This window comes from Octodon degus, unplaced genomic scaffold, assembly GCF_000260255.1.
Source record: "Octodon degus isolate 3935 unplaced genomic scaffold, OctDeg1.0 scaffold00246, whole genome shotgun sequence".
NCBI lineage: Eukaryota > Metazoa > Chordata > Mammalia > Rodentia > Octodontidae > Octodon > Octodon degus.
The window spans coordinates 1207891-1224086 of NW_004524822.1; the positions used below are offsets into that span (position 1 = coordinate 1207891).

At 49.0% G+C, this 16196-nt stretch overlaps 1 protein-coding gene across 3 annotated transcripts in view; it reads left to right on the forward strand.

The window, feature by feature from the left end:
- The first annotated feature begins 5387 nt into the window (after nucleotides 1–5387).
- Akap12 (A-kinase anchoring protein 12) overlaps nucleotides 5388–16196 on the forward strand; it is a 91197-nt gene continuing 80388 nt past the window's right edge. Inside the window, exon 1 of one of the 3 annotated variants that reach the window (XM_023706246.1) lies at nucleotides 5388–6773. In XM_023706246.1, the coding sequence (XP_023562014.1) occupies nucleotides 6615–6773 (159 nt within the window). In that variant the 5' untranslated portion in view covers nucleotides 5388–6614. Of the gene's footprint in view, nucleotides 6774–7013; nucleotides 7558–16196 lie in introns of those variants that run through there. The other 2 variants (XM_004645992.2, XM_023706247.1) reach the window with 2 other exon arrangements.

Here is a 16196-nt window from a genome sequence, read left to right on the forward strand (position 1 = left end):
AAAAAAAAAAAAAAAAAAAAACCAAGAGAGAGAGAGAGATCAATTTTCAAAAAGACAAACTGTCATTAGGACACGAGTGAGATTTCAGTGGGCAGGGCACAAGGTGGAACTGTCACCCACTGGAGGGTGTGGTACTGGGGACTGACCTGCATCCTGGCACCCAGGTTGGGCTCAAATTTGTGATTCGCCCTGCCTCAGCCTCCTACAGAACTGGCAACAGAGACCTGCAATAATACTCCTGGCTTTGCGTATGATTTTAATAATTCTTCAGCTCATCTTCTATAGGTCTTCTCATTGGGCGCTTGTTTGTTTTTCTGAAACAAGGTCGTACTATGTGGTACAGTGGGCCTCGAGCTCCGGATCTTCCTGCCTCAGCTGGGACTGTCGGTGTGTGACACCATGCCTGGCGCTTCACTGTGTTCTTCATCCTATGAAAGATGCTGAAGTAGGTTCTGGGTTTTGTTTTATTTAAATTTAAAAAAAATTATTTTAAAGAGGAAAAAAAAACAAAAATATAACAAGGACAGAAACAAAGCAACACAAAACAATACAAATGGTACAGAATTTCAAAACAAGAGTAGAAAATTAACAATGGTTGCCACATTATGAATTGTTGTCAAATTTGGCGCTCAGATTATCAGATGGTTTTTGTTTTGTTATGTTTTGTTTTTATACTAGAGATAGAACTTGGAACCTTTGTACTAAGTTACATCCTAACAGGTTTTAAAATTGGTTTTGGTTTGATGGGCTGGTGAGATAGCTCAGCCTTCTAAGGCGCCTGTTTAGGCAAGCTTAGGCAGGAGCAGGGGACCGAGGTTCAATTCTCGTGATCTGTGCCAGTCCCACCCTCAGGGCGGCCTGAGCCAGCCAAAAAAAGAGAGAGAGAAAAAAATGGTTTTAGTTTGAGACAGGGGCTTGCTATGTCAATAAGTTGCTCAGACTCTGAATTTGTGATCCTCCCGCCTCAGCCTCCCAAAGCCCAAGGTTCTGGGATTACAGGAGCGCATGGACACACTTGGTTTGTGGGACTTTTGTTGGTGTGCCAACTGAACCCTGCAGCTAAGCATGGGCTGCAGCCCTGAGCTAGCCCCCAACCTGGAGGTGCTTGTGACCTCAGAGCCCAAGAGCAGAACTGGGCCGAGGACCCCTGCAGCCTGCCCTCCCCACTCCCCCACCCCCAGCGTCGGGCTTGGCAGGGACCCGAGGGGCAGCGGGAGGGCTGCATTTCCACAGTGAGTCTTGTGCGGCCAGTCTTTCTGGAGGGGGAAGCCTTACTTGGAAACATGAATTCAGCTTGCAGCACCTGCAGCACACACTTTGACTTTGAAAACTCCTAAACTGTGTGTGTGTGTGTGTGTGTGTGTGTGTGTGTGTGTGTGTGAGAGAGAGAGAGAGAGAGAGAGAGAGAGAGAGAGAGAGAGAGAGAATTAACCGGCTAGGGGAAACAGTGTCTGGATAATGGCGCCCCTGCGGGCCGCCCGGGGGGGACAGCAGTAACACCTGCAGCCCACAGAGTGAAGACAGCCAGGGCCATCATCGCCCAAGGTCAGAAAACCCAGGGCAGGGAGGAGACAAAGCAGGGGCTTGCATTGTGAGGCCAACTTCCAAGCCCAGGGCAGTAGCCTGGGGTGGGAAGCCCAGCAATAAACTCTGCTTGGCACCAGAAAAACAAAACCAAACAAAAAAAAGCTACAACAAAACCCAGAGTAACCCTCAGGGCGGAAAGGGCTGGGATTACAGTGTAGGTTCACCAGGCAGAAGGCCTTGGGTTGACTGTGTAGCGCATAACAAGCTCTCAGAAAGATCTGGGTGCCGTGACCTGCAACTATAATCCCAGCCTTTGGGAGGCAGAGTCAGGAGGATCTCTGCCATGTTCCAGGTCAGCCTGAGCTACACAATGAGACACTGTCTAAAATATATGAATGGGGGCCTGGCAGATGTCTCAGTGGAATAAGTGCTTCCCTGGCAAGCGCAAGGACCAGAGTTCAATACCTGGTTCCTCAAAAAAATAAAATAAAAGAATGAATGAACAAATAAATAAAATAGACACTCCCTAAATGTGTGTGGAATGAATAAACTTCGTAATTCATTTTTTGGTGGAACCAGGGATTGAACTCAGGCCCTTGCACTTGCCAGGGAAGTGCTTATTCCGCTGAGCCATCTCCGTGGCCCCAAACTTTGTGATTTTTAAAGCATTTATTTTTTATTTTTTTATTTTTTTAGACAGTGGCTTCCCATGTAGTTCAGTCTGGCCGGGACTCACTATGTACTCCAGCCTGGCCTCAAACTGGCTGCAGTCCTTCTGCCTTAGCCTGGGATTACAGACATGAACCACCATGCCTGGCAAACTTTGTAATATTCTGAGCTTTAAATAATGTAGTCATGTCTTTTAGAATATTTTGCTGAGTTTACACACCTATAATATTCAAATAACAGAACTTAACAAAAAAGGGTATACAGATGAATGTCCATTTTGTATCTGTGTATTCAAAGTAGTTAGGATAGATATATAGTTACATTCTGTTAATGAATAGAATGATTTGTTCTAATGGTGTTTGTAAATAGGATATCAAGTCCCCATCTTGTACAGCAATTAACCACTAAGAAGAATGTATGCAGTGTGTTAATTATTGAAACTGTCCTACCGATTTGATTTGAAACTGTCTCATTCCTTTTGTTTATCAATAAAATTATGGCAAAAAATAAATAAAATAAAATAAAATAAAAATTCATAGTAGCTAAATATTGAAAAATAAAAAATTAAAAAAAAATAATGTAGTCATGGCCAGGGAGATGGCTCAGTAGAATAAGCGCTTCCCTGCCAAGTGCAAGGGCCTGAGTTCAATCCTTGGTTCTGCCCAGAAAAAAAAAAAAAAATTAAATTAAATTAAAAAATAATGTAGCCATAGCGTTGGGATCTCTTAGTGAGGGATGATTGCTTTCTAAAACAAACAAACAAAAAAAAAAAAACAAGCCTCAAAAAGTAACTTCTAGCCCTTGCAAGGCCCTGGGTTCAATCCTAGCACCAGAAAAACAAAACCAAACAGACAAAGCTACAACAAAACCCAGGTAACCCCCAAGGCTGGGAGGGCTGGGGTTACAGTGTAGGTTCACCAGGCAGGAGGCCTTGGGTGACCATCTAACACCTCAACAAAAGGAAAAAACAGAAAAATTAATTCTCCAGGGCTCTGAATAAGGCTTCACAGTGGGCTACATTCTTACCCCCTTTTAGTATTTTCTTTTTTAACTTTTGAAACAAGGTTTCCCTACGTCCTCCAGGGAGACCTTGAACTGGCAGCGACCCTCCTGCCTTAGCCTCCTGAGCACGAGGATGCAGGCGTGTGCCACCACATTGGGCTATTTTTAATTTTTGAGTCAGGGTCCCAATAAATTGCCCAGGCCAGGTTTGAACTCTGGATCCTGACTCCAACTCCCAAATTCAGGAAGTGAGCCAGACTCCTGCCAAACTTGTATTCTTAGTATCTTCCTGTCCTTAAAGTTTCAGGTAGGATAGAGACTACTAAAATACGCGTATCTCTTGCCATTTATTTTGGTTTGGGCTCTTTGTTTTGGGTACCAGGAATGGCACTCAAGACTGCACTTGCTGGCAGGCGTTGGGGGGCTGCTCTTGTGTGGCTGGGGCTCTACCCCAGAGACTCAAGCATGACAGGTGGGTGCTCTTCCACTGAGCTGTAGGTGGACCAGTCAAAGCACACCTTTTCTTTTTTAAATAGGCATCCCCCCCCCTTTAGGGTGGAACCAGGGATTGAACTCAGGCCCCGGCCCCTCACACCTTTTCTTTTTAAAACTAAGAACAGGAACATTTTCCCAGCCTGCGAATGGACACACAGGAAGCTGCTGGAATCCAATCAGATGCCCGCAGCCCTCGGGCTTGCAGCGCTGTCTTGAAATCTCTGACCTTGGAGCCCTTTGTGAATGGTACAAGGCCTGTGGTTGTGAAGAGCTCCCTCAAGAATTTCCCAAGAACTGAATAAATATAATCTCATGGCGTGGGGAGATTTTGATAGCATGTGTACTCCTTACAGATACATTTTGAAATGTGCTGACCCTAATTGTTCTCAAATGAGCTTTCTTCTCTTTTTCTTTAAATTTCTGGGAACAGAACCCAGTGCCTGGCACAGAAGCTCATATCCTAAGTGACATCTAAATGGCCCTTTCCACTAAGGTCTCTGGAGGGAGGGAGGAACTCAGAAAGCTTTGCCGACAAAGATGGTGGCCCTGGGCAGCAGTTCGCGTGCTCTAAGGAGTAGCCCATCCCCAGTAGTCCTTACTGTTCAGGAGCTCTGAAGTCTGGAGCACGAAATTGGACTTCTTCAGAAAATGAGAATGAGTAGACCATGGAATTACTCTAAGGATGATTCCTGATTCTGTGTGCAATGTGTTTTTAAGAGTGCCAGCCACAGAGCTGGGAGTGGTGGTGCACACCTGTAATATCAGTACTTGGGAGCTGAGGCAGGAGGATCACTGTGAATCTGAGGCCAGCTTGGGCACCAAAGTTAGTTCAAAGCCAGCCTGAACTGCACAATTGAAACCCTGACTCAAAAACAAAGAAACAATGCCTGCTATGGAATGAAAACTATAATGTGTCCAATATAGTAAAAATTTAAGCTGAATTGGTAAAACTTATAAATTCCTAAGACCAAGTGTTTTGGAAATTATTTTTTTTTTCTTTTTTTTTTGCTCGGCACTGGATATTGAACCCAGGGCCTTTTCTTTGAACCCCACCCCAATTCCTTTTTTTTTTTTTTTTGTGAAACTGGGGATTGAACTCAGGCCTTTGCGCTTGCCAGGGAAGCACTTATTCCACTGAGTCATCTCCCCCCCCCCATTCCTTTTTAATTAAAAAAAAAATCTTTTATGTAGTTGGTACAGGGTCTTGCTCCAAAGCTCAGACTTATAGTGATCCTCCAGTCTCAGCCTCCCCACCGCTGGGATTACAGGCCTGCACCACCAGGCCTGTTTTCAGTGGCCGGTTCAGTGCACTCAGGGTTCCAGGCTGGCAGGGCATTGGGTGTGTGTGTGTGTGTGTGTGTGAACCATGGTCCTTGAGCTTGTCAGGCAGGCTGCTTAGACTTCCAAACTATATCCTGAGGCCCCTTTTTAAATTTTTTGAGACAGGGTATATTAAGTTTGTCAATGTTAGGATTACAGGCATCTACCACCATGTCCAGCTTTCTATTTCTAAGAGATAAAGACCTGAAAAGCTAGCATTTGCGTGGAACTTTAAAAAAAAACCAAAAAACGATAAACTCACAAAATAGATTTATTTTAGATTCATTAATAGATCTGGGATCGGGTATTTATGTGGCATCTAGGGTCAGTATTCCCAGTTTCTTCTTTCTTTCTCCCAGTGCCGCTAGAGATGGAACCTTGGCCTCCACAGCGCCAGGTGAGTGCCTTGCCCCTGAATTACATCCCCAGCCCCAGCTTCTTAAATTGGTAATGGAGACTTAAATTCTTTGTGCAAACTGAGGCCCTTAGTTGCCATTATATAGAACTGGGATACTTTTTGCCTTCCAGCCTCAATCTCTTTATGCCTGTGTGCCAAATAATCTAGCAAAAAATAGAGTTTAAATGTTTGTGACTGCCTGCTCCCTTCATATTACGTTCAAAAGGAGGAAAAGAAAACAAGCCACTTAGGCAGCAAGCACCGCAAGCCTTATCTTCAGAAAATACTTAAGGCGAAGGAGCGAACGTGTGCCACCGTGCTTCGGCATCACGGAGACCAGTGGCCTGGCTGGGTGGCCTCCAGCGTCAGGCCCTCCAAGAGGGCCGGCGCATTTCCAGTAACAGTCTCATTTTTCCCCATCTCCCGGGGGATGGAGGGCGGCGAGCCGCTGATGGCGTTTGCTGACATCACCGGTTCCGGACGGTGAGGAGCGGGGCGCCCGGCCCACAGCCCGCCGCTGCCGCAGGAGCCCCGCGCTCCCGCCTGGCCGCGCTCCCGCCCTAATATGGCCAAGCCTCGGGGGAGCCCGGAGCGCTCGCGTTCCAGGCTCACCGAGGGGAGGCAGGGGACGAGGTTTAGAGTCAGACACAATGTGAAGGGTCGGGGTTCGCTACTGGGCGGGTTGCAAGCGGGCACCGTAGAAGCGCCAGCCTTGGGTCATCATCAATCACTGAACAAAACCCAGCCACCACAGTGTCCCCGGGACGCTGTGGGCCCCCTTTTCTCGCTGTCCCTCCCACCTTCTGCAGCCCTAGGGCAGCCCCGCGGCTCCTGCCCCAGTTAGCGGGTGGCGCCTTGGGGGTCGACGGGCGTCTCCCCGAGACCTAGGTGGCGCCGCGCCCCGGTGCCGGTCGCGCTGGCGGTCCAAGCGCCCGCCCGGGATGCTGCTGCTAGGCGTGTCCGGGCTGCGCTCATGTGATGGAGCGAGGGAGCGACGGGGCGGGGGAGGAGGGCAGGGCGGGGAGGAGGCGAAGAGGTGGTGGCTTTTTTTTTTTTTTTTTTTCTTTTAAGGAGTTTGCAGCGGGCGCATCGCTCCCATTCGCAGTCCCGGCGCGTTCACGGTAGGACGCGGTGAAGGAGGCGCTCCTGGCACTCGCGGGCGCGCGTCTTCTCGGATTTGGGGAAGGCGTCTCCAGTGCGAGTCATGGGCGCCGGGAGCTCCAGCAGGCAGCGCGGACCCGAGCCGGCGCCGGCTGGGGGCGAAGCTCCGGCTGAGCCAGAGCCCTCCAGCGGCCCCGCGGAGGAGGCGGCGCCCGACCCCGCCGGGGACCCCGCCATCGCCGCCGTGGACCCGGCCACCAAGGTAGGCGCGCGCGGGGCCACCTGCTCCTGTGAGGGCGGGGGGGGGGTCCCCTGATTTCCGCGGCGAGAACTTAAGTGCGTCCAGCCTTGCTACAAACTCAGAGCGCGAACCCCTCTTGCGAGGCTTTGCGGGGTTTTCCGCGTTGGGGTGGGGCCGGTGGGGGGGCTCGCAGCTTTGTTGAGCGTCCCTAAGGGAGGCGACTGCGCCATCCGCAGTAGTGAAGCCCGCCCCCCTGCTCCGAGCCGCGGAGCCTTTGCCCTCCGCTCTCCCCGCGGAGCCGCCCAGCCCCGGGCCACGAGCGGCGCCGCGCATCACGAAGCGACAGTCTGCCGGGCAGCGAGGCTCCGGCAGCCCCCGACCGCAGGTGCCGGGAGGGCGCGGTGGGGCCGGACCCGGTCCTCCGTACCTGCTCGCCCGGAGCGCGGAGATGGTGCTCACGACGCCTGCGGCTGTGGCTCCTGGGCGAAGAGACCCTGGGTGGAGCTCGCCGCGAGCCGGGGAGAACCTGGGCAGACGCTGCCTTTCCCAAAGGGACAGACGACAGGTTTCGCCAAGTAGCAGCGTCCTGCGTTCGCTTCCGCCCAATCCCCTGCTCGTGGACGCAGCTGGATAAACAAATGTTGGGGGCGTCCTTGAAATTCTCGGGGGAGGCGTCAGAGAGCTTTGCCTCTGCTCCCTGCCACAGATGAAAGACTCCGGTCGCCATCCTCCCGGGCTTCCAGACTGGAGTATTGCATCTGGGCCGCCGATCGCTGTGTTTGAGATCTATTTTCCTGCATCTCAGGTCTTTATGTGTTTATTTATTTTTTGGTCTTTTTTGGGGACAGGTCTCGCAATGCAGTTCAGGCTGGCCTCCAGCTCATTTTGTAGCCCCAGGCTGGTCTCAAACTTGCTACGATCTTCCTGCCTCGGCCTCAGTGCTGAGATTACAGGCGGGCACCCCCATGCCCGGCTTCAGGTCTTTAGAAGGTTGTGGGTGACCATACTCTTAAAAAAAAATCCTTGTGTCGAATTTGAGGATAGAGGGTTGTCGAATGAGTACCTTGAAGAGTTGCCCCATTGTAGGCGTTTACAATGTGAGAAAAAATACTGAGTTCTAGATGAATTTCACAGGTTTGTGGCTGCATCGCCTTGACCTCTTCAGTTGCCTTGGTCTTCCTTGCTCAGAGACTTTGTTTTTGTTTTTCTGGGGGCTCACTTTGTTGTAGTCAAGCTGGCCTCCCATACATCCTTCTGCCTTGGCTTCCAGCTTCTGGAGTGCTGGGATTCCAGGCCTCTCACCACGCCCAGTGTGGCAGCTCCTGAAGGATGGTTTTAACCTCCTGCCTTTATCTCAATTACTTGTAAAAATCCTGAGGTACTCCTTCTGATACATAGGACTGAAGACGTTGTAGACGTTTACAGTGTGAGAAAAAAATAGATGAATTTCGCAGATCCATGGCTGCCTTGCCTTGACCTTTTCAGTTGTCTTAGTTTTCCTTGGGCAGAGAAACTACTTTAGAAGGTCTTGAGTACCTTCTAAGTAATCTGCCTTTCTTTCTCTCTCTCTCTCTCTTTTTTTTTTTTTTTTTTTTTTTTGAGACAAGGTCTCCCTATTAGTGCAGGCTGGCCTTGAGCTGTCTTTGTAGCCCAGGCTGGCCTCGATTGGAAACCATCCTTCTGCCTCAGCCTCCTGAGTGCTGGGATTAATCAGCATTCTTTTGAGCTGTGTTACCCTTTAAGCTGTCCAGTGCAGGTGTTGGGATGACAGCTATTGTCAATGACTCCAGTTTAAAGTCTAGTGATGCAAATAATTTCCTAGGTGTCATTGCTAGAACCTTACAATTCAGAGTGTTTCCCATCCCTTTTGACTTTTATCCTCCTGGAGGACTTTTTTTTTTTTTTTTTTTTAAGTATTTGGTACAGGGTCTTACTACACAGCTTGGACTCATAGTGATCCTCCTGTTTTCAGCCTCCGGAGCACTGGGATTACGGGCCTGCAGGCTCAGGGAACCTGGGGCGGGGGCGGGGCCTGAGCAGAGCCTGAGCTGCAGGCAATAGAAAACTTACTATTTTATTGAAATGTAAACTTTCTTCCCTTTAAAATATTTCTTCCATTCCCTTCCCACTTGCCCTCATAATTTACATATAATGATTGGAAAAGGTTGACTGGAAACGCCTTCCCTGTCACTGTCCTCTGCCCTGTCAACTCCCTTCTTGAAGTACCCAAGCCAGCTCCTTTAAGATCACTTACACAGCATCCACACTACCTTGGAACTCGTTGGCTTGCTTCCAATAACCAATCTGGAGGTGAATCAATACAGTTCCATGGAGCCTTGGAGTATGTGTCATTTTTTATTTCAACTAGGAAAATTTATGATTCAGGGATTAAGAATGACTCAGCAAGCTCCTGCATCCCCACTCCTGACCTAGGAGCAGGCCAGGCCCTGAGGATCTTTCTTCCGGGCATTGTCATCGGTGTCCTGGCTCATCTGAGTGCTCCTCAGGACAAGGGGCTGATTCGATTTTGTCCCAGGCATACCCTGCATGGGGCGTGCTGCCTGGCACGCAGTAGGCTCTCAGTACGTACAGGGAATATACAAGGTGATGCTGGTTTTACTGGAGACAGGCAAGTTGTCCTTTCTACCAAGCCTTGGTCTGTTTCTCCATCATTACTGTTTGATGCCTGGTTATCAGGCTTGGTCTGTCTGGGGGTGGTGGCAACAGCAACAGCGGCGGCAGCAAGGGGTTCCTCCCTACGTCTTACAGGCTGACCTCAGACTTCTGAGTGTGGTAGCCTTGCAAGCATGAGCTGTCGTGCCCTGCTAGATTGACATCTTGAACTTGATTGATGAATGCGACATTTTGGGGAAGATTTAGTCCATAACACATCATTCCCTCCTCCTTGAATGGAATACAGACCATTACTTAAAGGTGGTTAGGCTATGTTTCCTACCTAAAACCTTAGATCTGTATCATTTATATTCTTTCCTTTTTTTAAATTTAATTTTTTTTTTTTTTTTTCGGAATTGGAGATTGAACTCAGGCCCTGGCCCTTGCCCTTGCCAGGGAAGCACTTATTCTATTCTACTGAGCCATCTCCCCAACCCCTAATTTCCTTTTTCTGCTAAATTTATTTAGGATGCTGAGAATGGAACCCAAGGCCTGGGGCCTTAGGTCAGGCACACCCAGCCGTGGCTCCGCCTCTTTTCTGAAATTTTTTATTTTTTATTTTTTTGGTACTAGGGATTGAACTCAGGACCTTGTGCTTCCCAGGCAGGCACTTCAGCCACTGAGCTGACTCCCCCCCTCCTATCACCCCACCTTCCCCCCCCACTTTTCTTTTTTGCAGTACTGGGGATTGAACTCAGAACCTTCAGCTTGCCAGGCAGGCGATGAAGCTGCTTGTTTTGGTTCCCAGTTACTAAGCTATCTTACCTAACCACCCCCTCAGGTGGACAGTTAAAGAGTGATTGCTCCAGTTTAGCATTTCAGCGCCCTGAGGCTGAAGTCTTGGCTTTATAAGGTGTTTCTGGTCAATCTTTTTTTTTTTTTTTGGCTGAACCTGGGATTGAACTCAGGCCTATGTGCTTGCCAGGGAAGCGCTTATTCTACTGAGCCATCTCATTTTGCTTTTTGAGACTGGCTCTGTAATTCAGGCTGCCCTTGAACTCAAACTGTAGTCAAATGTCAGCGATTGTCTGCCTCAGCCTCTTGCATGGTGGGACCACAGCAGCGCACCACCGCCTCAGGCACCACTGTCTTTGAAGGAGGGTAGTGTTGGTGCAGGTGGTGAGAGAGGGTGGCCTGGGCCCTGACATTCACTTCCGTGGCTCTGGTAAATCTTGATTCCCAGAGCCAAGCTGCAGGCTGCCAGGACATTCACAGCCCCTCTTACCTTTCTCTTATTCTCAGTTGGATCAGTGACTTCAAAGCTCTCTGAGGAACTGCGGTCCTTTACAGCAGGGCGAGGTCGTGTGCTGCAGGTGCGGACATGGGGACTCTGTCATCTGTTCTATGTGATGATGTGAACCATGAGTCATTAAAATGCACACAAATAGAAGAATCCTCACCAGACTGGTGGATGAAAGGATGCAATGAGTTAGGATGGATGAGGCCACCTGCATTTTCTGATCATTCCCCCAACTTGAGCTATTGTGATTCCTGGCCACCCTTTGTTTTTGAAATGGGAGTGGAGAATGACCTGGCTTTTGTTTTCCTCCTGCCTCCATCCTGAAGATTGATCCCAGCCCCTCCTCTCCATGCCCTACCACTGAGCCACATCCCCAGGACTTTATTATTTTATTTATTTGGTACAGGGTCTCATTACACAGCTTGGACTCATAGTGACCCTCCTGTCTCATCCTCCCCAGTGCTGGGATTACGGACATGTACCACCACGCCTGGTTGCAGTGGCTGGCCCGGCGGGTCGAGGGTTCTGTAGCTGACGTGGCATGCGGTGCCAGCGAATGGCCGGGTCCCTGTGCTCGCCAGACAGACGCTTAGACCTTTGAGCTATCTCTCCATTTCCCTGGGACTTTTTTAAAAAAAGTTTCATCTTGATACAGTATGCTAAGTGGCCTAGTTTACCTTGAGCTAATGATCCTCCTGCCTCAGCCTCCCAAGCTGCTGGAATTACAGGTGTGCACAGGCTGTGCCAGACCTCACCTCCTGTAAACCAGAATGTGTTCCCATGAGGGAAGTGGAGGTTGGCTTGGCACACATAAAAGTGTGGAGGAAACCAGAAACAGAACCAAAAGGATCAGTTGTTTCAAAGTTACTGTGGAAGGGACTCCCTTACCATGCCAGCCAAACTGGTCTTTTTTTTCCTCCAGAACTGGGGATTGAACTCAGGCCCTTACGCTTGCCAGGCAAGCGCTTATTCTACTGAGCTATCTCCCTGACCCCCAAACTGGTCTTGTTTGTGGATTATTGTTTTAATTTTCTTCAGGTTTCTGGGAAGGGTGGATAAACATTTTAGTTTCCACTTCCCAGCGGGGGATCCTGCACGAGGGAGCTCAGGAGAGGGCCCCTGTGAGTTGCACAGGTACTGGCGGTGTGAGCTGCAGGCTCTGCGCCAGGGAGTTTGCAGCTTTTAAGCTAATAGATGTGAGAGAAAATGGAGGTTTCCACCTGAAACGCCTCCGCCAAGAAGCAGGCCTCATCAAATGTGCATCGCTTGGGTGGTGGCTCCCTTGCCATTACAGTTCCAAACTGGTGACAGTGCTCCAGGGTGGAGTCTCTTGGGACAGTTAGCCAACTGGAAGAAAAGGTTTTGCTGTAGGAGCCGGCGAGCAGCTTGGTGAGCCAGGGGAGGCATCCCCACCCCGCCCGCGCACTCAACGCGTTGCGTTGTGTTCAGCTGTACTGTGAAAGCGCTGCTTTTCTTTCTCTTCTAGCTTTAAGACATATTCAGTGCGTAGGGCACCAGCCGACTGAGTAGTTAGTGCCCACCCTCGACCCCACCAGCCCGTACCCTGTAGTCACTGGTGGAGTACAAGTGGGTGCTTGTATCACTCATCATCCGAGAAAATACAGTCAGGACTGGGTGTGGTGGTGCATGCTGGGAATCTCAGCACTGGAGTGGAGGTGGAGATAGGAGGAGGTTGCCAGGTCCAGGCCAGCCTGGGCTACAAAGTGAGCTCAAGGCCACCCAGAATTGCATAGCGAGGTCCTTTCTCAAAAAGACAGGCAGACAGAAAAAAAGGGCTGGGGATGTAGCTTAGTGAGAAGGCCCTGAGGTCACTTCAAGTATGGTCAAAATAAAACAAAAGAAAGCAAAATAACAGTAAAAAACCAAAGAAAAGAGCTAGGGAAAGGGACAGGCAAGACAACTTACGAGTGTGTGAGCTTCCGTCAGTGCGCTGTTTTTGAGACCTAGCCTCATGGTATATATAGGTCCTGGAACTCACTAAGCACCGCAGTTTAGTCTCCGATCAGGTGTTGGGATTACAGGTGTGCATCATCATGTCCAGCTAGTAATTTTTGAGGACTTTTTTGGTTGGCTCAGGCTGCTTTAAGAGCTGGTCCGGTAGGCATGGGGAGCTGGGGATCGAACCGGGGTCCCCTGTGCCTGACTGCGTTTGCCCAGAAGGCACCATAAACAGCTAAGCTAACCAGCAAGCCCCTTAGCTAGTAAGTTTTAAAAACTCCATATTTATATTTATTTGATTTGGGGACCAAACCTGGATTTTAGGCCATATTCCTACAAATCAGAATGCTGTTAGAAAATGTAAGGACTCACTTTGTCCCTGTAATCTTTTTGTTCCTCATTCATTAATACATCTAATTGAGTGTTAGAGTGATATTTGTAATTACATTTCACACATTCATATGCCAGCAAAAATTTAAGAAGTCATAGTATAGCAAGATTCCTTTTTTGTTTTGATATTTTAAGATAGGGTCTCACTGTGCAGTTCAAGCTGGCCTTTTCTCATGCCTCAGCCTCAAGAGTGCTGGAATTACAGGACTTTGCTGACACACACCCAACAATAACAGGATTTTTTTTCCCCCAGTACTAAGGATTTGAACTTGGGACCTTGTGCTTGCCAGGCAGGTGTTTATGCCACTGAGCTGTGTCCCTAGCCCTAGGATTCATTTAATATTAACCTCTGAACTTTTAAAAGCTTTTAAACTAGGTGTGGTGGTATAATCTTGGCTCTGGGAGACTAGGCACAAGTCTGTAATTAGACCTGTCTGGGCGGCTGAGGCAGGAGGACTGCAAATTTGAACCCAGCTGGCATTGGGACCCTGTGGGACCTTTTTCAAAAGAAAAATCAAAATTGAAAACAAGGAACATTGGAGAAATAGTTCAGTACAAAGCCAAGGTTCGATCTCCTCCACCCTGGCCTCCCTTATTTTTTTGTGGCCCAGGGCTTGGAGCACACCCTCCGTAGTGCCACACCCCCATTCTCACCCATCTCTTAATTGTATTTGCTTGGATAAAAACCTGCTTCATCAGCTATCAATCCTGCAGTGTTTCTCCTGGGAGCGATCTAAAATCATGCAGTTGCCAGAAATTTCTGCATCTATTCCAATCATGGAATGCTGGGATCAGACTTCACCGAAGCTGAAGTTGAACCACTGGCCAGGAATGGGCCACAGCCCCTGCAGCCCGGCAGCAACTCCGGGATAAACCACTCCTCTTAATTCAGGCAAGCTAGAGGCCTCTGTCTCGCTCAGCGTTTCTCTGACAGATGTTTTTTAAAGAAGGAACCCTTATCTGGGATGGGCCACCATGCCTGTGATCCCTGAGGCCATGAGTTCAAAGCTAGCCTGCACTACCTAGCGAGACCCTGTTTCAAGAGGGGGATGCTATAGTTTCATTCTGCCTAACCTTAATCTTTGAAGCCTCAATTTTGTTTTTGAGTGATGAATGAAAGTAAAATTTAAGCTGAGATCAGGGAGGATGTGACACACACTCGTAATCCCAGCACTCAGGAGGCTGAGGCAGGAGGCTGGCAAGTTTGAGCCCAGCCTAGGCAGTCTATGATTTTGTGAGGTCTTGTCTCAAATTGGGGGTGGAGAAGGGAGATAGCTATAGGCCAGGTTCTTTTTTTTTTCTTAATGTATTTGGTACAGGATCTATAGGGACTCACACAGATCAGACTTGTAGTGATTCTCCTTTTTTCACCCTCCCAAGTGCTGGGATTACAAGTGTGTGCCTCCATGCCCAGTCTCAATTGCCAGTGTGCCCCAGGGGCGGGGCCAGCACAGGATAGCATGCCAGGGATTGAGCCCCAGAAGGCCAGGTTTTGTTTTTGAGACAGAGTCTCACTATGTAGTTCAGGCTAGTGTTTCTGTGTGTGTGTGTGTGTGTGTGTGTGTGTGTGTGTGTGTGTGTGTGGTGCTGGGGGTCTATCCTAGGGTCTTGTGCATGTAAGTCAACCTAACTGCTAAAGTTTCATTTTTCAGTGCTGGTTACAAATCTAAACCCCAACCAAGGTGTTAAATTCATGTAGGATTCTGCCTTTCTTGGCTGGTTATTTACTATTCAGAAATACATGAACTTCCATAAAAGGAAATTCCATAAACCCTTTAAAAAAAAAAGTTTCCATGTCTGTAATCCCAGCATTGGAGAGGTTGAGGCAGGAGAATCCTTGTGAGTTCGGGACCAGCCTGGGCTATAAAGTGAGCTCTAGGCCAGCCTGGGCTGTACAGTGAAACCCTGCCTCAAAGAGACAAAAGGAAGGGCTGGGGATATGGCTCAGTGGCACAGCGTCTGCCTGGCAAGCAGGAGGTACTGAGTTTGATTCCTGGTACCAAAAATAGATAAATGGGATATGTCAAAAGGGTGATGCCAAAAAGACAAAAGAAAAAAAGAAACCCTGCTCCATACTGGAGAGTGAACCTCTCAAGCCTTTGCTGTAACTCTAGCCACCCTGCTTTTTGTTGTTTTTGAAACAGGGTGTTGCTGTGTTACTAAATTGCACAGCTTTGAGCTCAGATTTGTGATCCCCCTGCCTCAGTCTCCGAGAGCAGTGAGGTTATAGATCTGGACCTCCAGGGTTACGGGCATGCACCACCACACCTTTATTGTTCACACAATAAATTAAACGCATTAAGGGAATATCTGAACATCTGGTCAACTCTGATATCAAATTGAGGATTTAAAATATTTTTATATTCTGGGCTGGAGCTATAGCTCAGGTGTAGAGCGCTTGCCAAGAGTGTGAGAGATCCTAGAACTCATGGCATGCCCTCAGACATGACTGGGTTTCTCAGAGCTGCAGTGAGTTCATGGAAGCTGAAGTACCAAGTTGGGAGCAGCTGGTCCTTGGCATGGAATGACACTGTGCACCACAGGTGGTCTAACGGGTCCCAGCGCTCTGGTTGGCTGAGGCAGGAGGATTACAAATTCTAGCCCTGCCTGGGTAACTTAGTGAGAAAAATAAGAAAAGGCTGGAATGTAGCTCACTGCCAAGGTGCTGGGTTCAATTCCTAGTAGTACAATAAGTAAAGAACTAAATAAATAAAGGCAGCTCCTTCACATCCACTTACACTGATTCTAAGTGAAAGGCACTGGGGCCAGGGAGATGGCTCAGTGGAATAAGCACTTCCCTGGCAAGTGCAAGGGTCTGAGTTCAATCCCCGATTCCACTAAATAGATAAGTGAAAGGCAGTAGCGTTGATGCTGATGCCTGCGATGTCGCCCCGGCCACCTCAGTGCATTGGCTCTCTGCATGCGATGGAGGGCTACCCAGAGGCCAGGTGGAGATGGTAGCACCGCATACGCCTGATCGGGTATGGGTGGTGGTGGCCTAGCTGAGCAGCCCTGCCTTGGAAAGTGTCCAGGTGGCAAGGTCGAGCTGGAGCCACGGAGTGTGGGGCTCAGCTGCGTCAAAAAGAGAAGTGGCCAGGGGCTGGAGAGATGGCTCAGTGGTCTAAAGCACCTACTTAGAACAAGCTTAGCAAAAGCATCAGGGACCGCGGTTCAATCCCCCA